The sequence below is a fragment of the Tachypleus tridentatus genome, chromosome 10 (assembly GCF_004210375.1).
Source record: "Tachypleus tridentatus isolate NWPU-2018 chromosome 10, ASM421037v1, whole genome shotgun sequence".
Lineage (NCBI taxonomy): Eukaryota > Metazoa > Arthropoda > Merostomata > Xiphosura > Limulidae > Tachypleus > Tachypleus tridentatus.
In genome coordinates, this window is record NC_134834.1 from 116,751,279 (window position 1) to 116,778,363 (window position 27,085).

The 27,085-nt window shown below is 29.9% G+C and overlaps 1 protein-coding gene across 1 annotated transcript in view; it reads right to left on the bottom strand.

Moving 5' to 3' along the window:
- The window catches only part of LOC143230147 (cytoplasmic dynein 2 heavy chain 1-like), a 291,177-nt gene that overhangs the window by 216,209 nt on the left and 47,883 nt on the right, over positions 1–27,085 (bottom strand). Inside the window, 8 exon segments of the mRNA XM_076463222.1 lie at positions 4,439–4,606; positions 8,871–8,994; positions 10,140–10,295; positions 12,128–12,330; positions 16,992–17,141; positions 17,751–17,997; positions 20,086–20,213; positions 23,343–23,571. Coding sequence (XP_076319337.1) covers positions 4,439–4,606; positions 8,871–8,994; positions 10,140–10,295; positions 12,128–12,330; positions 16,992–17,141; positions 17,751–17,997; positions 20,086–20,213; positions 23,343–23,571 — 1,405 coding nt within the window.

Consider the following 27,085-nt stretch of genomic DNA (forward strand, 5'->3'; position numbering starts at 1 on the left):
ATAATGTATTCTATGAGCCTTCACTTCTTAACAGAACATAACAATGGCATTCATGATGCAGTATTTATAATAAAGCTTTTAGAATAATGTATTCTATGGGCCTTCACTTCTTAACAGAACATAACAATGGCATTCATGATGCAGTATTTATAATAAAGCTTTTAGAATAATGTATTCTATGAGCCTTCACTTCTTAACAGAACATAACAATGGCATTCATGATGCAGTATTTATAATAAAGCTTTTAGAATAATGTATTCTATGGGCCTTCACTTCTCAACAGAACATAACAATGGCATTCATGATGCAGTATTTATAATAAAGCTTTTAGAATAATGTATTCTATGGGCCTTCACTTCTCAACAGAACATATCAATGGCATTCATGATGTAGTATTTATAATAAAGCTTTTAGAATAATGTATTCTATGAGCCTTCACTTCTTAACAGAACATTACAATGGCATTGATGATGCAGTATTTATAATAAAGCTTTTAGAATAATGTATTCTATGGGCCTTCACTTCTCAACAGAACATAACAATGGCATTCATGGTGCAGTATTTATAATAAAGCTTTTAGAATAATGTATTCTATGAGCCTTCACTTCTTAACAGAACATTACAATGGCATTGATGATGCAGTATTTATAATAAAGCTTTTAGAATAATGTATTCTATGGGCCTTCACTTCTCAACAGAACATAACAATGGCATTTATGATGCAGTATTTATAATAAAGCTTTTAGAATAATGTATTCTATGGGCCTTCACTTCTCAACAGAACATTACAATGGCATTGATGATGCAGTATTTATAATAAAGCTTTTAGAATAATGTATTCTATGGGCCTTCACTTCTCAACAGAACATAACAATGGCATTCATGATGCAGTATTTATAATAAAGCTTTTAGAATAATGTATTCTATGAGCCTTCACTTCTCAACAGAACATAACAATGGCATTTATGATGCAGTATTTATAATAAAGCTTTTAGAATAATGTATTCTATGGGCCTTCACTTCTCAACAGAACATAACAATGGCATTCATGATGCAGTATTTATAATAAAGCTTTTAGAATAATGTATTCTATGAGCCTTCACTTCTCAACAGAACATAATAATGGCATTCATGATGCAGTATTTATAATAAAGCTTTTAGAACAATGTATTCTATGAGCCTTCACTTCTCAACAGAACATAACAATGGCATTCATGATGCAGTATTTATAATAAAGCTTTTAGAATAATGTATTCTACTGATACACAAAACTTCTCAGGAACTATATTTGTTATCTCAATCTGAATACCTATATAAGCTACCTACTGAGGCATGGAACTTCTCATGAACTATATTTTTTATCTAGATCTGAATACCTTTATCAGCTACCCACTGGTTCACAAAACTTCTCATGAACTATATTTGATGTCTAGATTTAAATACCTATATAAACTAGCTACTGGTACACAGAACCTCTGATAAGCTATATTTGTTATCTAGATTTGAATACCTATGTAAGCTAATAACTGGTACACAGACCTTCTCACAAACTATATTTGTTATCTAGATCTGAATACCTATATAAGCTACCTACTGGTACACAGAACTTCTCATGAACTATATTTGTTATCTAGATTTAAATACTTCTATAAGCTAATAACTGGTACACATAACTTCTCATGATTTATATTTGTTATCTAGATTTCAACAGTTATATAAGTTAGCTACTGGTTAACACAACTTCTCATGAACTATATTTGTTATCTAGATTTCAACAGTTATATAAGTTAGCTACTGGTTAACACAACTTCTCATGAACTATATTTGTTATCTAGATTTCAACAGTTATATAAGTTAGCTACTGGTTAACACAACTTCTCATGAACTATATTTGTTATCTAGATTTCAACAGTTATATAAGTTAGCTACTGGTTAACACAACTTCTCATGAACTATATTTGTTATCTAGATTTCAACAGTTATATAAGTTAGCTACTGGTTAACACGACTTCTCATGAACTATATTTGTTATCTAGATTTCAACAGTTATATAAGTTAGCTACTGGTTAACACGACTTCTCATGAACTATATTTGTTATCTAGATTTCAACAGTTATATAAGTTAGCTACTGGTTAACACGACTTCTCATGAACTATATTTGTTATCTAGATTTCAACAGTTATATAAGTTAGCTACTGGTTAACACAACTTCTCATGAACTATATTTGTTATCTAGATTTCAACAGTTATATAAGTTAGCTACTGGTTAACACGACTTCTCATGAACTATATTTGTTATCTAGATTTCAACAGTTATATAAGTTAGCTACTGGTTAACACAACTTCTCATGAACTATATTTGTTATCTAGATTTCAACAGTTATATAAGTTAGCTACTGGTTAACACAACTTCTCATGAACTATATTTGTTATCTAGATTTCAACAGTTATATAAGTTAGCTACTGGTTAACACGACTTCTCATGAACTATATTTGTTATCTAGATTTCAACAGTTATATAAGTTAGCTACTGGTTAACACAACTTCTCATGAACTATATTTGTTATCTAGATTTCAACAGTTATATAAGTTAGCTACTGGTTAACACGACTTCTCATGAACTATATTTGTTATCTAGATTTCAATAGTTATATAAGTTAGCTACTGGTTAACACAACTTCTCATGAACTATATTTGTTATCTAGATTTCAACAGTTATATAAGTTAGCTACTGGTTAACACAACTTCTCATGAACTATATTTGTTATCTAGATTTCAACAGTTATATAAGTTAGCTACTGGTTAACACAACTTCTCATGAACTATATTTGTTATCTAGATTTCAACAGTTATATAAGTTAGCTACTGGTTAACACGACTTCTCATGAACTATATTTGTTATCTAGATTTCAACAGTTATATAAGTTAGCTACTGGTTAACACGACTTCTCATGAACTATATTTGTTATCTAGATTTCAACAGTTATATAAGTTAGCTACTGGTTAACACGACTTCTCATGAACTATATTTGTTATCTAGATTTCAACAGTTATATAAGTTAGCTACTGGTTAACACAACTTCTCATGAACTATATTTGTTATCTAGATTTCAACAGTTATATAAGTTAGCTACTGGTTAACACGACTTCTCATGAACTATATTTGTTATCTAGATTTCAACAGTTATATAAGTTAGCTACTGGTTAACACAACTTCTCATGAACTATATTTGTTATCTAGATTTCAACAGTTATATAAGTTAGCTACTGGTTAACACAACTTCTCATGAACTATATTTGTTATCTAGATTTCAACAGTTATATAAGTTAGCTACTGGTTAACACGACTTCTCATGAACTATATTTGTTATCTAGATTTCAACAGTTATATAAGTTAGCTACTGGTTAACACAACTTCTCATGAACTATATTTGTTATCTAGATTTCAACAGTTATATAAGTTAGCTACTGGTTAACACAACTTCTCATGAACTATATTTGTTATCTAGATTTCAACAGTTATATAAGCTAGCTACTGGTTAACACAACTTCTCATGAACTATATTTGTTATCTAGATTTCAACAGTTATATAAGTTAGCTACTGGTTAACACAACTTCTCATGAACTATATTTGTTATCTAGATTTCAACAGTTATATAAGCTAGCTACTGGTTAACACAACTTCTCATGAACTATATTTGTTATCTAGATTTCAACAGTTATATAAGTTAGCTACTGGTTAACACAACTTCTCATGAACTATATTTGTTATCTAGATTTCAACAGTTATATAAGCTAGCTACTGGTTAACACAACTTCTCATGAACTATATTTGTTATCTAGATTTCAACAGTTATATAAGTTAGCTACTGGTTAACACGACTTCTCATGAACTATATTTGTTATCTAGATTTCAACAGTTATATAAGTTAGCTACTGGTTAACACAACTTCTCATGAACTATATTTGTTATCTAGATTTCAACAGTTATATAAGTTAGCTACTGGTTAACACGACTTCTCATGAACTATATTTGTTATCTAGATTTCAACAGTTATATAAGTTAGCTACTGGTTAACACAACTTCTCATGAACTATATTTGTTATCTAGATTTCAACAGTTATATAAGTTAGCTACTGGTTAACACAACTTCTCATGAACTATATTTGTTATCTAGATTTCAACAGTTATATAAGTTAGCTACTGGTTAACACAACTTCTCATGAACTATATTTGTTATCTAGATTTCAACAGTTATATAAGTTAGCTACTGGTTAACACGACTTCTCATGAACTATATTTGTCATCGACATCTGAATTCATTAAAATAAGTTTAACCACAGCTATTAATAAATTACTTATCCTGTGATTTTTAAAGCTTCTTGTATTGTTTGGCAGTACTATAAAACTGAAGATCAGTAAAAGTTTGTGTTACCTTCAATACATCAGCATTTTTCACAATCATATCTTTCACTCGTAGAAAATCACCAAACACCAACTTCTCAACTGGTGTGTTTGGCATCTCAATAGCACGAAAAATTTCAGCCCAGTGCTGTGCTGAAAACATATCACCTCTGCAGTATTTAAGAACAGGTAAAACATCCTATTAAAATAAAAACACGGAGTTTTAACATATACATTTACAACAAAAATCTTTTCACTCTCTCTGAAATATAAAGAACTGAGATCACACTAAATCTTACTAAACATTTTAATTTCTATTTACCAATTAAGTATAATACAAAATCAGTTTTAACACATGCTGCAAGTTCTTAACATTCTTAAATATTACTATATTCTATTTACCAGTTAAGTATAATACAAAATCAGTTTTAACACATGCTGCAAGTTCTTAATATTCTTAAATATTACTATATTCTGTTTACCAGTTAAGTATAATACAAAATTAGTTTTAACACATGCTGCAAGTTCTTAACATTCTTAAATATTACTATATTCTGTTTACCAGTTAAGTATAATACAAAATAAGTTTTAATATATTCTGCATGTTATTAATATTCTTAAATATTATTATATTCTTTTTACCAGTTAAGTATAATACAAAATCAGTTTTAACACATGCTGCAAGTTCTTAATATTCTTAAATATTACTATATTCTGTTTACCAGTTAAGTATAATACAAAATTAGTTTTAACACATGCTGCAAGTTCTTAACATTCTTAAATATTACTATATTCTGTTTACCAGTTAAGTATAATACAAAATAAGTTTTAATATATTCTGCATGTTATTAATATTCTTAAATATTATTATATTCTTTTTACCAGTTAAGTATAATACAAAATCAGTTTTAATATAATCTTCAAGTTCTTAATGTTCTTAATTATTATTATATTCTATTTACCAGTTAAGTATAATACAAAATCAGTTTTAACACATGCTGCATGTTATTAATGTTCTTAATTATTATTATATTCTATTTACCAGTTAAGTATAATACAAAATTAGTTTTAATATATGCTGCAAGTTCTTAATGTTCTTAATTATTATTATATTCTATTTACCAGTTAAGTATAATACAAAATTAGTTTTAATATATGCTGCAAGTTCTTAATGTTCTTAATTATTATTATATTCTATTTACCAGTTAAGTATAATACAAAATTAGTTTTAATATATGCTGCAAGTTCTTAATATTCTTAAATATTATTATATTCTTTTTACCAGTTAAGTATAATACAAAATCAGTTTTAATATAATCTTCAAGTTCTTAATGTTCTTAATTATTATTATATTCTATTTACCAGTTACGTATAATACAAAATTAGTTTTAATATATTCTGCATGTTATTAATATTCTTAAATATTATTATATTCTTTTTACCAGTTAAGTATAATACAAAATCAGTTTTAATATAATCTTCAAGTTCTTAATGTTCTTAATTATTATTATATTCTATTTACCAGTTAAGTATAATACAAAATCAGTTTTAACACATGCTGCAAGTTCTTAATGTTCTTAATTATTATTATATTCTATTTACCAGTTAAGTATAATACAAAATCAGTTTTAACACATGCTGCAAGTTCTTAATATTCTTAAATATTACTATATTCTGTTTACCAGTTAAGTATAATACAAAATTAGTTTTAATATATGCTGCAAGTTCTTAATGTTCTTAATTATTATTATATTCTATTTACCAGTTAAGTATAATACAAAATTAGTTTTAATATATGCTGCAAGTTCTTAATGTTCTTAATTATTATTATATTCTATTTACCAGTTAAGTATAATACAAAATCAGTTTTAATATATGCTGCAAGTTCTTAATATTCTTAAATATTATTATATTCTTTTTACCAGTTAAGTATAATACAAAATCAGTTTTAATATAATCTTCAAGTTCTTAATGTTCTTAATTATTATTATATTCTATTTACCAGTTACGTATAATACAAAATTAGTTTTAATATATTCTGCATGTTATTAATATTCTTAAATATTATTATATTCTTTTTACCAGTTAAGTATAATACAAAATCAGTTTTAATATAATCTTCAAGTTCTTAATGTTCTTAAATATTATTATATTCTATTTACCAGTTAAGTATAATACAAAATCAGTTTTAACACATGCTGCAAGTTCTTAATATTCTTAAATATTACTATATTCTGTTTACCAGTTAAGTATAATACAAAATTAGTTTTAATATACGCTGCAAGTTCTTAATGTTCTTAATTATTATTATATTCTATTTACCAGTTAAGTATAATACAAAATCAGTTTTAATATAATCTTCAAGTTCTTAATGTTCTTAATTATTATTATATTCTATTTACCAGTTAAGTATAATACAAAATCAGTTTTAATATAATCTTCAAGTTCTTAATGTTCTTAAATATTATTATATTCTATTTACCAGTTAAGTATAATACAAAATTAGTTTTAATATAATCTTCAAGTTCTTAATGTTCTTAATTATTATTATATTCTATTTACCAGTTAAGTATAATACAAAATTAGTTTTAATATATGCTGCAAGTTCTTAATGTTCTTAATTATTATTATATTCTATTTACCAGTTACGTATAATACAAAATTAGTTTTAATATAATCTTCAAGTTCTTAATGTTCTTAAATATTATTATATTCTATTTACCAGTTAAGTATAATACAAAATCAGTTTTAATATATTCTGCATGTTATTAATATTCTTAAATATTATTATATTCTTTTTACCAGTTAAGTATAATACAAAATCAGTTTTAATATAATCTTCAAGTTCTTAATGTTCTTAAATATTATTATATTCTATTTACCAGTTAAGTATAATACAAAATCAGTTTTAACACATGCTGCAAGTTCTTAATATTCTTAAATATTACTATATTCTATTTACCAGTTAAGTATAATACAAAATCAGTTTTAACACATGCTGCAAGTTCTTAATATTCTTAAATATTACTATATTCTGTTTACCAGTTAAGTATAATACAAAATTAGTTTTAATATATGCTGCAAGTTCTTAATGTTCTTAATTATTATTATATTCTATTTACCAGTTAAGTATAATACAAAATTAGTTTTAATATATGCTGCAAGTTCTTAATGTTCTTAATTATTATTATATTCTATTTACCAGTTAAGTATAATACAAAATTAGTTTTAATATAATCTTCAAGTTCTTAATGTTCTTAATTATTATTATATTCTATTTACCAGTTAAGTATAATACAAAATCAGTTTTAATATAATCTTCACGTTCTTAATATTCTTAATTATTATTATATTCTATTTACCAGTTAAGTATAATACAAAATCAGTTTTAATATAATCTTCAATTTCTTAATGTTCTTAATTATTATTATATTCTATTTACCAGTTAAGTATAATACAATATCAGTTTTAATATAATCTTCAAGTTCTTAATGTTCTTAATTATTATTATATTCTATTTACCAGTTAAGTATAATACAAAATTAGTTTTAATATATGCTGCAAGTTCTTAATGTTCTTAATTATTATTATATTCTATTTACCAGTTAAGTATAATACAAAATTAGTTTTAATATACTCTGCATGTTATTAATGTTCTTAATTATTATTATATTCTATTTACCAGTTAAGTATAATACAAAATTAGTTTTAATATACTCTGCATGTTATTAATGTTCTTAATTATTATTATATTCTATTTACCAGTTAAGTATAATACAAAATTAGTTTTAATATAATCTTCAAGTTCTTAATGTTCTTAATTATTATTATATTCTATTTACCAGTTAAGTATAATACAAAATTAGTTTTAATATATGCTGCAAGTTCTTAATGTTCTTAATTATTATTATATTCTATTTACCAGTTAAGTATAATACAAAATTAGTTTTAATATACTCTGCATGTTATTAATGTTCTTAATTATTATTATATTCTATTTACCAGTTAAGTATAATACAAAATTAGTTTTAATATACTCTGCATGTTATTAATGTTCTTAATTATTATTATATTCTATTTACCAGTTAAGTATAATACAAAATTAGTTTTAATATAATCTTCAAGTTCTTAATGTTCTTAATTATTATTATATTCTATTTACCAGTTAGGTATAATACAAAATTAGTTTTAATATATGCTGCAAGTTCTTAATGTTCTTAATTATTATTATATTCTATTTACCAGTTACGTATAATACAAAATTAGTTTTAATATATGCTGCAAGTTCTTAATATTCTTAAATATTATTATATTCTTTTTACCAGTTAAGCAGAACAAAAAATCAGTTTTAATATCTTCTGCAAGTTCTTTATATTCTTAAAAGAAAGAGCAAAGTATAGTTTTAATGTAATCTACACACCATCACCACAAGTTCAAAACAATTAAAGAAACTGAATACAAACTCTATATTTGTCAATCTCTTTCTGAAGTCGAAGTGTTACAGTGGTTGGCTCTCCAGCTGGCCCTCCAGACTTTAATTTTTCATACCAGTCTCCAAGAAAGCTCTCAAATGTGTGAACTTTGTTTCTGAAATACCATTAATTTCTTTAATATCCTTGTTCTAGAGAAAACTCTCACAAGAGTAGACTATGTTCCTAAAAAACAAATATTCTGCTTATTACCTACCTCCATTCTCAAGAAAAATCTCAAAAGTACTAATACTTGTTTTTGAAACATACACCTTCCATTTCTTACCCCAGCTCAAAAGAACAAAACAATTATGTTTCTGAAATATAATCTTTCCAATCATAACACCACTTCCTAAACACTTAAAATGTTATTGCTATTTCCAAAACACAAGCTACTAACAGTCACATCACAAGTTTTAAGTTTGAAAGGCTTGTTTATAGAACAAACTTTTAGTCTATTTCCAAAGAAAACGTGTGAACTAAATGTATGAATTCTAAGAAATGTTTAGAAAAATCAGATTAAATTCAAAATAAGACAAAGTCAGCAGTGAAACATTATATCCACAAAGATAAGACAAAGCAAATAGAAGCAACACACCTCAATATTAATTAGTTAGGTTTAATCCTTTTCAAACCAGAGATCTGTCATTGGTATTTTTTCATTTTCTTTCCATCATGAAAGTGCTTAACCAACTGATACAGAACTTAGAACAAAGTTACTAAATAGTATCTACTTCAGTAAGGAAGCACATTATACTAATATAAATAAATTGACAAACAATGATTTATAAGCATACTGAAGTGTTTTGTTGCTCAGGGAACATACCATGTTTTAACAAAAGACTGGCCTGTCTTCTTCAGCTACTAACTATAGGTGCTCACTGGTTAAATTGAGACATGATTTTAAAAACAAACAAAGAATAATCAAGAATCATTCTGTTTGTTACTCTTCACTATTTATAGTTAACAAAAAGTAATTTCCCCAAAAAGAAATAATCATCAGTAAGTATACAAATCTTCCTTGAGAACTGCAATTATAAATAAATTCAAATAATTATTTCAGCTTTTATTACTAGAAATGGAAGTGAAAGGGGATCTTTTAAGGCACTAAAAAGTACATCAAAATCAATGCTACTAAATTTGAAACATTAATAACTCAACAGTTTACATTAAGTAATACACCTGTGGATTTAAGAAAACTGTCCATCCAGACACTCGAGATGTTTACTTTATGCCTGCTACAAAACCAAGGATGCCAAATACCTGAATACAATCCACTCTTCCTGTGCCATCTCTTGTAAACCACTGTTAAACTCTTCAAACAAGAACCATATCTGTTCTTGTTTAACAAGATCTACTTCCAGCTCATCTATAACAGACATGTCAAACTCTGGGAGATCAAAGTGTTCTCTGTCCTTTCTAATAAATACAAGAATAAAACACATCTTCACTGATTAAAATACTCATACTTGAACTATAATTTTTCCATTTTATAAAATATGAAGTAGAAATTTAATGAAGTTTAGAGTTCACCGTCACATAGTTCTAATTAAAAATGTCATCACAATTTATAGAGATTCAAGAATTAAACAACTGAGAAAACATCTAAACATGATAGACAGTAAACCTAGTAAAGACAAACCCTATATAGAAAAATATATAATAACACCAGTTACTACAAAACAGTAAATCCAATGCTAATGAGCTACTAATAAACATAATAAAGAGCACCAAAGACAACTAAATATTTACAAACTTTCCAGAGATAACAAAGTTTATTATTTATATTCTTAAAACAACCTTCCATCATAAGTCAGTTAAGACCAGCAAACTTCCCGTATATGGTGAAATTAAATGTACCAAAAACAAGATGAAAATAATTAACATGTTTGGAATATTTCTACTTCTAAATATAACAAACATTAAATGTAAGCTATTAAAGCAGGTTGAGTTTATGACAATGTATCTGTAGTATTAATAATTACCAGGAAACATTAAATGTAAGCTATTAAAGTAGGTTGAGTTTATAACACTGTATCTGTAGTATTAATAATCACCAGGAAACATTAAATGTAAGCTATTAAAGCAGGTTGAGTTTATAACAATGTATCTGTAGTATTAATAATCACCAGGAAACATTAAATGTGAACTATTAAAGTAAATTGAGTTTATAACACTGTATCTGTAGTATTAATAATCATCAGGAAACATTAAATGTAAACTATTAAAGCAGGTCGAGTTTATAACACTGTATCTGTGGTATTAATAATCACCAGGAAACATTAAATGTAAACTATTAAAGTAGGCTGAGTTTATAACACTGTATCTGTAGTATTAATAATCACCAGGAAACAATAAACGTAAACTATTAAAACAGGTTGAGTTTATAACACTGTATCTGTGGTATTAATAATCACCAGGAAACATTAAATGTAAATTATTAAAACAGGTTGAGTTTATAACACTGTATCTGTAGTATTAACAATCACCAGGAAACATTAAAGGTAAACTATTAAAGTAGGCTGAGTTTATGACATTTTATCTGTGGTATTAATAACTATTTAGGCTCAAATGACTAGTAATTTCAAGTAGTCCTCATTTTACTTAAAACAATCCTCCAACTTTTGTTTATTTCACATTTAAAATAATTTCAATCTTTGCTATATTTTCATATTCCTTTACTTCATACCTGTAACTATTTGTTATATCATATTCATTCAGTCAGTTATCAGTATTAAAAAAAAATATATGAAAGCTAATAACTATCTAGATTTTTCATCATGGTACACTTGTTTTTTGAAGGATTGGTTACTTTTTTTTACCACAACAAAATAAACATACAGACTTCTAGAGATAAACAACTATCAAATAGCATGAAATTTCAATTTTGTTTAAACCAGTAGTAAAAGTTCTTGTGTCATACTCCAGTTTATCAATGTTGAAATGAAATTAATATATATTAATCAGATTGTTAAGATATACTTCATATCAATTCTATTACTGACATAAATGTTTAAAATTCTATTTTCTAAAGTCTTCTCTTTGTAATGGATAGAAGAATGACTTTATCCAACTGATGTATATTCAATACCAAAATACTGTGAAAATATTACTATTAGTAAGATTCTAGGTTTCATTACTGCTTAGTACAACTTATTGTGTAGTTAAAATTACATTAATTGTACTAATACAGAAGTTAATGGGTAACCTAATGTCCTGTTCTAATTCATTTGAACAGTTTACATCCTTACAAGAGTTTCTGTTTTGTTTCCAACAAGACATCAAACTCAACTCTCATGTCCTTCATGATATCAATAGCACGCTCCACCTGGCTCGTGTCTCCTTCCAAGAACTCATCCCGAGGCTTGAGCTGGTTCCAACGAGCAGAATACCTGTCAATATGTTTGTAGAAGTTCTGAAGCTCTGACAGAGCACTAGCCTTGAGCATGTTCACCTGTAAACCAAAATTTATCAAATTAATGTCACATCAATTACTTCAGCATACTTTAATTAAAAAACTGAAAACATATCAAAAGTTTTATACTTTTAATGTAAACCTGTGATAAAGGCTTACAAATAGAAGTTGTCTTCTATCACTTTGAGAAAGTGAACTCATACCCACAAACAAGATAGCTATCAATATCAGTACTCCTACACTGAGTTGAAATCAAGGTGAACTCATACTCACAAACAAGATAGCTATCAATATCAGTACTCCTACACTGAGTTGAAGTCAAGGTGAACTCATACAAACAAGATAGCTATCAATATCGGTACTCCTACACTGAGTTGAAGTCAAGGTGAACTCATACTCACAAACAAGATAGCTGTCAATATCAGTACTCCTACACTGAGTTGAAGTCAAGGTGAACTCATACAAACAAGATAGCTATCAATATCAGTACTCCTACACTGAGTTGAAGTCAAGGTGAACTCATACAAACAAGATAGCTATCAATATCAGTACTCCTACACTGAGTTGAAGTCAAGGTGAACTCATACAAACAAAATAGCTATCAATATCGGTACTCCTACACTGAGTTGAAGTCAAGGTGAACTCATACAAACAAGATAGCTATCAATATCAGTACTCCTACACTGAGTTGAAGTCAAGGTGAACTCATACTCACAAACAAGATAGCTATCAATATCAGTACTCCTACACTGAGTTGAAGTCAAGGTGAACTCATACAAACAAGATAGCTATCAATATCGGTACTCCTACACTGAGTTGAAGTCAAGGTGAACTCATACTCACAAACAAGATAGCTATCAATATCAGTACTCCTACACTGAGTTGAAGTCAAGGTGAACTCATACAAACAAGATAGCTATCAATATCAGTACTCCTACACTGAGTTGAAGTCAAGGTGAACTCATACAAACAAGATAGCTATCAATATCAGTACTCCTACACTGAGTTGAAGTCAAGGTGAACTCATACAAACAAGATAGCTATCAATATCAGTACTCCTACACTGAGTTGAAGTCAAGGTGAGCTCATACTCACAAACAAGATAGCTATCAATATCGGTACTCCTACACTGAGTTGAAGTCAAGGTGAACTCATACAAACAAGATAGCTATCAATATCAGTACTCCTACACTGAGTTGAAGTCAAGGTGAACTCATACAAACAAGATAGCTATCAATATCAGTACTCCTACACTGAGTTGAAGTCAAGGTGAACTCATACAAACAAGATAGCTATCAATATCAGTACTCCTACACTGAGTTGAAGTCAAGGTGAACTCATACAAACAAGATAGCTATCAATATCAGTACTCCTACACTGAGTTGAAGTCAAGGTGAGCTCATACTCACAAACAAGATAGCTATCAATATCGGTACTCCTACACTGAGTTGAAGTCAAGGTGAACTCATACAAACAAGATAGCTATCAATATCAGTACTCCTACACTGAGTTGAAGTCAAGGTGAACTCATACAAACAAGATAGCTATCAATATCAGTACTCTACACTGAGTTGAAGTCAAGGTGAACTCATACAAACAAGATAGCTATCAATATCAGTACTCCTACACTGAGTTGAAGTCAAGGTGAACTCATACTCACAAACAAGATAGCTATCAATATCGGTACTCCTACACTGAGTTGAAGTCAAGGTGAACTCATACTCACAAACAAGATAGCTATCAATATCAGTACTCCTACACTGAGTTGAAGTCAAGGTGAGCTCATACTCACAAACAAGATAGCTATCAATATCGGTACTCCTACACTGAGTTGAAGTCAAGGTGAACTCATACAAACAAGATAGCTATCAATATCAGTACTCCTACACTGAGTTATGGTCAAGGTGAACTCATACTCACAAACAAGATAGCTATCAATATCAGTACTCCTACACTGAGTTGAAGTCAAGGTGAGCTCATACTCACAAACAAGATAGCTATCAATATCAGTACTCCTACACTGAGTTGAAGTCAAGGTGAGCTCATACTCACAAACAAGATAGCTATCAATATCGGTACTCCTACACTGAGTTGAAGTCAAGGTGAACTCATACTCACAAACAAGATAGCTATCAATATCGGTACTCCTACACTGAGTTGAAGTCAAGGTGAACTCATACAAACAAGATAGCTATCAATATCAGTACTCCTACACTGAGATGAAGTCAAGGTGAACTCATACAAACAAGATAGCTATCAATATCAGTACTCCTACACTGAGTTGAAGTCAAGGTGAACTCATACAAACAAGATAGCTATCAATATCAGTACTCCTACACTGAGTTGAAGTCAAGGTGAACTCATACTCACAAACAAGATAGCTATCAATATCAGTACTCCTACACTGAGTTGAAGTCAAGGTGAGCTCATACTCACAAACAAGATAGCTATCAATATCGGTACTCCTACACTGAGTTGAAGTCAAGGTGAACTCATACAAACAAGATAGCTATCAATATCAGTACTCCTACACTGAGTTGAAGTCAAGGTGAACTCATACAAACAAGATAACTATCAATATCAGTACTCCTACACTGAGTTGAAGTCAAGGTGAACTCATACTCACAAACAAGATAGCTATCAATATCAGTACTCCTATACTGAGTTGAAGTCAAGGTGAACTCATACAAACAAGATAGCTATCAATATCAGTACTCCTACACTGAGTTGAAGTCAGGGTGAACTCATACAAACAAGATAGCTATCAATATCAGTACTCCTACACTGAGTTGAAGTCAAGGTGAGCTCATACAAACAAGATAGCTATCAATATCAGTACTCCTACACTGAGTTGAAGTCAAGGTGAACTCATACAAACAAGATAGCTATCAATATCAGTACTCCTACACTGAGTTGAAGTCAAGGTGAACTCATACAAACAAGATAGCTATCAATATCAGTACTCCTACACTGAGTTGAAGTCAAGGTGAACTCATACTCACAAACAAGATAGCTATCAATATCAGTACTCCTACACTGAGTTGAAGTCAAGGTGAACTCATACTCACAAACAAGATAGCTATCAATATCAGTACTCCTACACTGAGTTGAAGTCAAGGTGAACTCATACTCACAAACAAGATAGCTATCAATATCAGTACTCCTACACTGAGATGAAGTCAAGGTGAACTCATACTCACAAACAAGATAGCTATCAATATCGGTACTCCTACACTGAGTTGAAGTCAAGGTGAGCTCATACTCACAAACAAGATAGCTATCAATATCAGTACTCCTACACTGAGTTGAAGTCAAGGTGAACTCATACTCACAAACAAGATAGCTATCAATATCGGTACTCCTACACTGAGTTGAAGTCAAGGTGAGCTCATACTCACAAACAAGATAGCTATCAATATCAGTACTCCTACACTGAGTTGAAGTCAAGGTGAACTCATACTCACAAACAAGATAGCTATCAATATCAGTACTCCTACACTGAGATGAAGTCAAGGTGAACTCATACTCACAAACAAGATAGCTATCAATATCAGTACTCCTACACTGAGTTGAAGTCAAGGTGAACTCATACTCACAAACAAGATAGCTATCAATATCAGTACTCCTACACTGAGATGAAGTCAAGGTGAACTCATACTCACAAACAAGATAGCTATCAATATCGGTACTCCTACACTGAGATGAAGTCAAGGTGAACTCATACTCACAAACAAGATAGCTATCAATATCGGTACTCCTACACTGAGATGAAGTCAAGGTGAACTCATACTCACAAACAAGATAGCTATCAATATCAGTACTCCTACACTGAGTTGAAGTCAAGGTGAACTCATACAAACAAGATAGCTATCAATATCAGTACTCCTACACTGAGTTGAAGTCAAGGTGAACTCATACTCACAAACAAGATAGCTATCAATATCGGTACTCCTACACTGAGTTGAAGTCAGGGTGAACTCATACAAACAAGATAGCTATCAATATCGGTACTCCTACACTGAGTTGAAGTCAAGGTGAACTCATACAAACAAGATAGCTATCAATATCAGTACTCCTACACTGAGTTGAAGTCAAGGTGAACTCATACTCACAAACAAGATAGCTATCAATATCGGTACTCCTACACTGAGTTGAAGTCAAGGTGAACTCATACAAACAAGATAGCTATCAATATCGGTACTCTTACACTGCATTGAAGTCACAGAATTATCAATATTGGTAGCCCTACAAACACTATAGCAATGACTTCAGTAATATTATATTAGTTTTGTCACTTATCAAGTTAAAGTTGATAAATATCAGACATTGTAGCAATGGCTTCATTGACATTATATTAATTCCACCACTTATTAAGTCTAAGTTGATAAATATTAACCAAACTCTGTAGCAAAGAAGTTGTTTCAGTAACACTGTTTTAGTTTCACAATTTAACAAACACAAGTTGATAAATATTAAACACTGCAGCAAAGCAGTGGTTTCAATAACACTGTTTTAGTTTCATGATTTAACAAACACTAGTTGATAAATATTAAACACTGCAGCAAAGCAGTGGTTTCAGTAACACTGTTTTAGTTTCACGATTTAACAAACACAAGTTAATAAATATTAAACAAATTGCTTGAGTAATTTTGAATTCCTTTTGTAACTTAGTGAGCTTAAGCTAGGACAACTTGTTTTACCTGTTGTGATATCAATTCTGTATGATCTTCCATTATCCGGTCCAGTGTATCCCACTGTCCCCTTATGTTACTTGTATCAACCATTGCTCGTCGAGACCATTTTCCCAAAAACTCATTTTTGGCCTCAGCATCCCGGTACAGCTGTTTCATCTTTAGTTCAGGAATATAAGAAACTATTAAATATTTATTTACATTTACGGATAATAATGATACATTCTAATAAAAGTCTGCTTTGAAAATATCACTTCAACATTTAAATTGCAGATAATAACCGAAATACTGAGAACTATCCAGTGTGTTCAGTTTTATGAGGTCTGTATTGTGTTGTCATAACAATCGTGCACACTAGCTAATAAATGTTAATCTGATTCACTTTACACAAATTAAAATATTTAATACTGAAGTTAAGAGAATATTAATCTTTTAAATAATTAAAAAGCATGTAATTCTTTCAAATATTTCTTCTCTTCAGAAAGCACTTGTTAGATGACGAACAATTTTAGTTTTTCAATCTTAATAGATTCTTCATTATATATCAAGTAGAAACTGCATCATTAACAAGTAATTAAAGCAACGTTACATCCAAAATTGAATGATTATTAACTTAAAATGAGAATTGTAATTATTAATAAACTCAAAAGTCTGATGTACCAGCTCATATAAGTTTAAATTATAAATATTCTTCCTGTAAAGTAAATTCTGACCAGATGTTGATTGCTGTTAATTCAGAATAATAAAAAAGTTTTTCTTTCTTTCTACCTCATCTTTCCTTTCCTGGAGTTCTTTGTGTTTTGAGTTAGCTTCAGTGATTTCATCCACCGACTGAGGGGGACGAGATAAAGTAGAAGTTGCTTCAGTTAAAAATCTTTGAACAGAAGCCATATCTGACTGGATAGACCGTTGAAGGCAGCGTACCATTGTGGCATCTAACTCAGAGATCAGATAATCTATGAAAGCTCTAACTGGTGCATAACTGATGGTAATGCAGTCCAGCTTTTCTTCTTCACTTCAAAAAATATAAAATTAAATAAACTTCTTGCAGATTAATAATACAGTTTGCACAACATTACAAAGAAATCCTCTGCAACTCTAACCTTTCATTTACAAAAATAATAAATGTACATAGACCACAACTTTCATGTCTGTTTCCTGTATAAATAGTGTTAGCACTGAACAAACTCTGTGATCAAGACTTTCTGAACAACTTACTTATTTCACAAAACATTCTAGACACTTGAAATGTTCTAAACAAAAATTTATTCCTGCAATAATTATTTTTAGATTTGTGGTAGTTGCAAATATACTTTATACCAGTTGTATTAAATAAGCCTACTAACTGAAAACAAAATGATACATTGAACATAACCACTATGCTTTCACTGATATCTTAGGCAATGGACTGACTTGACCAACCAGTTAACCACTACATTTTAAGTTAAATCATACGGCAGATTTAATGACACTACCACCAAGTTACAACCAGATACTTTAGGTGATATCTTAATTAACCAACACATGTACTGACACTAACACCATGTTAACCACTATACTTTAGATGATATCTTAATTAACCAACAGATGTACTGACACTAACACCATGTTAACCACTATACTTTAGATATCTTAATTAACCAACAGATGTACTGACACTAACACCATGTTAACCACTATACTTTAGATGATATTGTAGTTAACCACAACAATTTAGATGTTATCTTAAGTACCAAACAAATGCATTGATAGTACTAACTTGAAGTTTATAGAAATATCCTAAAGACTTAGAATAAATAAAGACCTATAACTTGAAGTGTATATGAATATTCTAACAACTTATAATAAAAAAAGAACTATAACTTGTGTTTATATGAATATCTTAACAACTTAGAATAAACAAAGAACTAGAACTTGAAGTGTATATGTTTATTCTAAGTTGTTAGAATGTTCAAAGAACTATAACTTGTGTTTATATGAATATCTTAACAACTTAGAATAAACAAAGAACTACAACTTGAAGTGAATATGTTTATTCTGACAATTTAAATTAAACAAAGAACTATAACCTGTTTATATGAATATCTTAACAACTTACAATAATGAAAGACCCAGAACGTATGTTTATACGAATATCTTAACAACTTACAAAAAATAAAGAACTCTAACTTGAAGTTCATATGAATATTCTAACAACTTAGAATAAACAAAGAGCTGGAACTTGAAGTTTATACGAATATTTAGATGAACACAGTCTTTTAAGTACCAATAAAGATGAAGGTAATTTCACTTTTAAGTTGTGCATATAGAAATTTCATTTCCTTTATTTTATGTTGTTCATTATACTTTTGTAATTACTTGTGTACCATGATTCTACATCATAATAAGTACAGGAAACAATACATGTCTTTAATCAGTGATGACGAGAAAACAAATTGTAGAGAAATATATATATATATAGAAATAGCTGGTTTGGGTTAAGAAAAGTTTTATGTAGAGGAGCAAACAACGTTTCAACCTTCGGTCATCGTCAGGTTCACAGAGAAAGAAAGAATTAACTGACAGATAGATGACCACATGTTTGAAGGGGGTTGTGTAACTGAATGTAGGAATGTAGAGAGCATGCTTAGATGTTTGATTATATTTATTAATATAGATATAAAAGTGTTCCTTTGTATTGGTTTATTTTGGGCTTGAGTTGTTGTATGAGTAAGGCTTCTTTAATTTTGCATTTGTTTATGTTTGTTTCTTTATTTAGTATTAGGGTGTTTTCTATGGTTGTGTATATTATTTTGCAGTGTTCAAAATGTGTGAAGGTGAAGAAGGTTGAAGCATTGTTTGCTCCTTTACATAACACTTTTCTCAACCCAAACCAGCTATTTCTACATATGTATTTTTCAATACATTTCTTTCACTTGAGTTAACCATGAAATCAACAATTTTCTCTAAAAGTTTCATCTATTTTATTTGCACTGTAAAATGAGAGATTTGTTTAAAAAGACTTATTTCACTTACAGTATAAAACAACTGATATGTATAAATTTAGACTATTTTACTAAGAGAATAAAATCACTGAATTTCACAAAAATAAGGTTTTACTTACACAGTAAAACGACTGAATTCTTGACTCTTTGCTTTGATTACCTTGAAATTATTCTTCCAATCATCTGGAGTTTTACAGTGTTCAATAACAAATTCTTCTAGATTCACTGATCCCAGCACCACCCAGTTCTGTAAAATTGTTTTTAATACTTTATACCAGTTCTTCACAGTGAGATGGATATACTAAAATTTTAAAATCAGCTGCTTTTTGACAAAAATCCACATACATTTAGAGCTTATCTGTTGAATTTTGAGACACTGATCAAAACTGTTAGATTTTCACATGTGAATAATTAAAAAGTTGCAAACTCCTATTATTTGGGTGTAAAACACAAACACTTTTAGAGACATTTGATTTTTACGTGGATATATAATTTTTATTTTTAAACTTATAAGATTTTGAGTGATCAAAATTAATACTATGATAATAACAGATGAGGTTACTATCTACACCATTTTATAACAGAACGAATCAGGGTAGCTTACAATAAAATGGTGTGGACTGATGTTTTACTGCATCATAATTAGCTACCTATTATAGCTTCTTTACTTTTCTTGCACTTCCTATAAACATAAAACTATTATCGTAGATGAAATTGGGGGAAGCATCTCTTTCTAGTTCAAATATTAAATTTACAGATGAATAAAAAAAAAGAATAATAATACTGGTTTTTGTAATTTGTAAAGCTAATATATTATAGAGCAAAAAATGCACTTTCAATTTGAGAACATAATAAAATATAGAGCAAAAAATGCACTTTGAAATTGAGAACTTAATAAAATATAGAGCAAAAAATTTACTTTTAAATTTGTGAATTTAGTAGAATACGAAGCAACAAAACTAACTCTTCAGTTTGTGAATTTAATAAATGATAAAGCAACAAAACTGACTCTTCAATTTGTGAATTTAATAAATGATAAAGCAACAAAACTGACTCTTCAACTTGTGAATTTAATAAATGATAAGACAACAAAACTGACTCTTCAATTTGTGAATTTAATAAATGATAAAGCAACAAAACTGACTCTTCAACTTGTGAATTTAATAAATGATAAGACAACAAAACTGACTCTTCAATTTGTGAATTTAATAAATGATAAAACAACAAAACTGACTCTTCAATTTGTGAATTTAATAAATGATAAAGCAACAAAACTGACTCTTCAACTTGTGAATTTAATAAATGATAAGACAACAAAACTGACTCTTCAATTTGTGAATTTAATAAATGATAAAACAACAAAACTGACTCTTCCATTTTTGAATTTAATAAATGATAAAGCAACAAAACTGACTCTTCAGTTTCTGAAACTAATAAATGATAAAGCAACAAAACTGACTCTTCAGTTTCTGAAACTAATAAATGATAAAGCAACAAAACTGACTCTTCAGTTTCTGAAACTAATAAATGATAAAGCAACAAAACTGACTCTTCAGTTTATGAAATTAATAAATGATAAAGCAACAAAACTGACTCTTCAACTTGTGAATTTAATAAATGATAAGACAACAAAACTGACTCTTCAATTTGTGAAATTAATAAATGATAAAGCAACAAAACTGACTCTTCAGTTTGTGAATTTAATAAATGATAAAGCAACAAAACTGACTCTTCAATTTATGAAGTTAAGAAATGATAAAGCAACAAAACTGACTCTTCAGTTTATGAAATTAATAAATGATAAAGCAGCAAAACTGACTCTTCAACTTGTGAATTTAATAAATGATAAGACAACAAAACTGACTCTTCAATTTGTGAAATTAATAAATGATAAAGCAACAAAACTGACTCTTCAGTTTATGAAATTAATAAATGATAAAGCAACAAAACTGACTCTTCAGTTTGTGAATTTAATAAATGATAAAGCAACAAAACTGACTCTTCAGTTTGTGAAATTAATAAATGATAAAGCAACAAAACTGACTATTCAATTTGTGAATTTAATAAATGATAAAGCAACAAAACTGACTCTTCAGTTTGTGAATTTAATAAATGATAAAGCAACAAAACTGACTCTTCAGTTTGTGAAATTAATAAATGATAAAGCAACAAAACTGACTCTTCAGTTTGTGAAATTAATAAATGATAAAGCAACAAAACTGACTCTTCAGTTTGTGAAATTAATAAATGACAAAGCAACAAAACTATTTCTTCAACTTGTGAATTTAATAAATTATAAAGCAACAAAACTGACTCTTCAGTTTGTGAAATTAATAAATAATAAAGCAACAAAACTGACTCTTCAGTTTGTGAAATTATTAAATGATAAAGCAACAAAACTGACTTCAATTTGTGAATTTAATAAATGATAAAGCAACAAAACTGACTCTTCAATTTGTGAATTTAATAAATGATAAAGCAACAAAACTGACTCTTCAATTTGTGAATTTAATAAATGATAAAGCAACAAAACTGACTCTTCAATTTGTGAATTTAATAAATGATAAAGCAACAAAACTATTTCTTCAGTTTGTGAAATTAATAAACGATAAAGCATCAAAACTGACTCTTCAACTTGTGAAATTAATAAATGATAAAGCATCAAAACTGACTCTTCAGTTTGTGAAATTAATAAATAAGAGCAACAAAACTGACTTTTCAGTTTGTGAATTTAGTAGATGTAAAGCAACAAAACTGACTCTTCAGTTTGTGAATTTAGTAGATGTAAAGCAACAAAACTGACTCTTCAATTTATGAAGTTAAGAAATGATAAAGCAACAAAACTGACTCTTCAATTTGTGAATTTAAGAAATGATAAAGCAACAAAACTGACTCTTCAATTTGTGAAATTAATAAATGATAAAGCAACACAACTGACTCTTCAATTTATGAAGTTAAGAAATGATAAAGCAACAAAACTGACTCTTCAATTTGTGAACTTAGTAGAATACAGAACTACAAAACTGACTCCAGAACTTGTGAATTTACAAGAATAACCGCTGTAATCTTTAAGTTTATCAATCGAGTAGGCAATAAAGTAACCATACATAATTTTAAAATGTGCAAATTTAATAAAAGGAGTTACAATATTGTTGTTTAACATGTTTCTCAACAAACAACCATATAGAGTAATATACTGATTATAAACCTTCTAGACTAAATTCAATAGAGGGCAGGAATAATAATTTAAAAATTTCTAAATTTAATTCATGATAAAGCAACAAAGAAAATGATTTAATAATTTGTGAACTTAATACAAGATACAGTAACAATACTGATTTTAAAATAATATTTAAAGTCTTATTGAATCACTTACTTTGAATCTTTCTTTCACATTGTTAACTCTTTGAAACAAGTCCTCTGCCTTTTTATATACAGTTATAAAAAGGTTGGCATTCCGATCCACAATAATGGGAAATATTAGGTTTTCTGCTACATCATTAACACCTTTAAATAGCATGGGAATAGACATGAACTTCTTGAGCTGGACATAATATTTGGCTCTCACTTCCTCAATAGGAGGTCTAAACTGCAGGACACAGTTTCTAAAGTAGAAGTAGCAGCATCAAAAGTTAAATCAATATCACTAGAAATGTACTATAGGGCACAGTTTATAAAATAATAGTATTGACGTCATAAGTTAAATCAATATAGTAATATCACTAGAAATGTACTATAGGGCACAGTTTATAAAATAATAGTATTGACGTCATAAGTTAAATCAATATAGTAATATCACTAGAAATGTACTATAGGGCACAGTTTATAAAATAATAGTATTGACGTCATAAGTTAAATCAATATAGTAATATCACTAGAAATGTACTATAGGGCACAGTTTATAAAATAATAGTATTGACGTCATAAGTTAAATCATAAACAATATTGTAAGATCACTAGAAATATACTGCAGGACACAGTTTATAAGATAATAGTACTGATTTCATAGGTTAAATCAAACAACACTGTAAGTTGGTTGGTTGGCTGATTTGGTGTTTTATGACACAAAGCAGCTAGGTTATCTGTGTCAAACATCCAGTAAAAAGTTAAAATTAAATTTAGTGAAATTCATAAAAGGAAATTAAGGTAAAACAAAACAAAGTTTAAAAAACATAAATGCAAGAAAATCCAATGTTTACATCTAGTCTACAACATCAAGAAAAACTACAGTAATTCAAGTTGTAAAGGACTTTCTGCAGTGTAATTATAATTATCATAACTCACCAGAAAGACTAACAGGTAAGTACAAAAACCACCATCAGTCACCTGAAGATGGCTTTTCCAGTCTTGATTCTGAGTTATTTGACATTATGGCCATTTCCAAAGAGTAATAAAAGTTTTAAAAGACTTCCAGCAAAATTTTAATAATAACTCCCCAGGATGACTAATGGGTAGTTTAAACAGCAGCATCAGTCACCTGAAGTTGGCCTTTCCAGTCCTGGTTTCGAGTTATTTGATGTTATGGCCATTTTCTAATTTCAAATCGAACTAGATGGACTGTGATTCTTAAAAGGGAATCACATTAAAAAAGGTCTAATGTATAAATTAAAAACCTAAATGGCATTAAAAACATTAATGGCCTTTAAAAAACTAAAAACATTTTCAAGATGGAAACTGTCACTATCACCAATAACACTGTCTAATGTTATGGACAAGCCTTGGGACAAAACATGTTTAAAATAGTGCCGTCGTTGTAAGTTATTACGACATTAAGAAAATAAAATGTGACTTATTGTGACCTGAGTGTTACACAGACTACACATTGGTGCATCAGTTCCAGATAAAAGAAAATGATGAGTTAAAAAACTGTGACCAATGTGTAGTCTAGTTAGAACAATTTCCTCTTACCAATCTTTAAGGAAGAAAGCCAAAGTCCAATATAGGGTTTTATTTGGAAAAGCTTGTATTCGTGTTGCTCACTCCAAGTCAACTGCCAGCTGGCACAGAGCTGAGCCTTAAATACAGGACCATAGTTCACGTATGGAACAGGCACAGCAGTGATAGTGCCAGAGCAGATAGATTTAGCTGCAATGTTGGCGAGCTTGTTCCTGCAAGTACCAACATGGCCGGTATCCAAAAAACTGGTTAGAAGTAGATGTTAAAGAGAAAATGGGCCAGTTACTTTTAAATGTCGGCAAGAACAGAGTGTGAACCATGAAGCGATTCCAGGGGGGCCAGTAGAGTACTAAGAAATTCAGTATAAATAGTGCAGTTTGAGTACTGCTTAGCTTCTATGTGATCCAGGGCAAGAGAAATGACGTACAGTTCAGCAGTGAACACAGAAGCTGTAGAGATGATTCTGCGTGCAACCACCAAACCACAACAAACCATGGCAGAGCCCACACAGTCACCTGATTCAGAACCATGTGTATAAATAGGAATGGAAAGATGGTTCGAAAGATGTTCACCAAATAACAGATAGTATTTCCAATCAGGTGTGTCTGCTTCTCTCAGATGACTTATAAATAGGACACATTTGGGTCTGTAAGAGGCCATGGTGGGATGGGCTGACCAGTGGATAAAGCAATGTTATCCAAGGACAGACACAATTTATCCAACAGTGCCGAGATATAAAGGCCGAAAGGAGCAATGGAAGATCATCTGTTCTAAAAAAGTATGGTCCATTGAGAAAGGAAAACACAACCCCATTAGGATGCTTTGGTAAGGAACAAAGTTTCAAAGCATATAGTAAAGACAGTTGCAAATGGTGGAGGTGCAAAGAAGGTTCATGAGACTCTGTGTATAACCTCTGAACTGGGAAAGTGCGGAAAGCCCCAGTGTATGCCGAAGTCCTTGATGATGAAAAGGGTCCAACATCTTGAAAGACGAGGTTCTGGCAGAGCCAGATATTAGTGATCCATAGTTAAGTTTCAATTGAATACAGTCTCAATCTCAATCTTTAATCTCAATTTCAACAATACTGAGAGATTAAAGGAATATAACTAAACAATTAAAACTGAAGAAAAGACTTTTCAAGATCTTCTGTAAATGTAATTCTACAAAAATGCATATTCTAAATGAGGAAAAAGTTAGGACACCCCCACATTTATTCCCACTTAAAATGGCTCAATTCACACACAGGTGTATCACACCAAGTGTACATGATTAGAAGATCGTTACTCAGCATTTCGAATGAGGCTTGCCCTATTAAAACCTCAGACATTTAGTTTGGTGTGCTCCTGACTGTTGAAGTGAGAGTGAGCACCATGGTGTGAGCAAAAGAGATGTCTGAGGCCTTCAGAAAGAAAATTGTAGCAGCTTTTGAATCTGGTAAGGGATTCAAAAAGATCCCAAAAGATTTTGAAATCAGCCATTCCACTGTCTGGAAAATAGTCAACAAGTGGAGGGCTTTCAAAACAACTGCCAACATGCCCAGGTCTGGTCGTCCAAGCAAGTTCGTCCCGAGAGCAGATCGCAAGATGCTACAAGAAGTCTCCAAACACCCTAACATGTCATCACAGGACCTGCAGCAGGCACTGGCTACTGTTGACGTGAAAGTGCATGCCTTTACAATCAGAAAGAGACTGCACAAGTTTAACTTGCATGGGAGGTGTGCAAAGAGGAAACCTTTGCTCTCTAAAAGAAACATCAAGGCCAGACTGAAGTTTGCCTTAGAGAATGTAGACAAAGACCAGGACTTCTGGAATAATGTTCTTTGGACCTGGACAGCTCACAATCATAGAATCCACCATGAATTCTACTGTGTATCAGAGGGTGCTTGAGGATCATGTGAGACCATCTGTACGAAAATTAAAGCTGAAGCGGAACTGGACCCTGCAACACGACAATAACCCACAACATACCAGTAAATCCACCAAGGACTCCTTGAAAACTAGGAAATGGAGAGTCGTGGAAGTGCCGAGTCAAAGCCCAGATCTTAATCCTATTGAGATGCTGTGGGGTGACTTGAAATGGGCTGTACATACAAGAAACCCCTCAAATATGTCACAGCTGAAAGAATTCTGCATTGAGGAGTGGGGCAAACTTTTTTTCAGACCGATGTCAAAGACTGGTAGATGGCTACAAGAAGCGTCTCATTGCAGTTATTTCAGCCAAAGG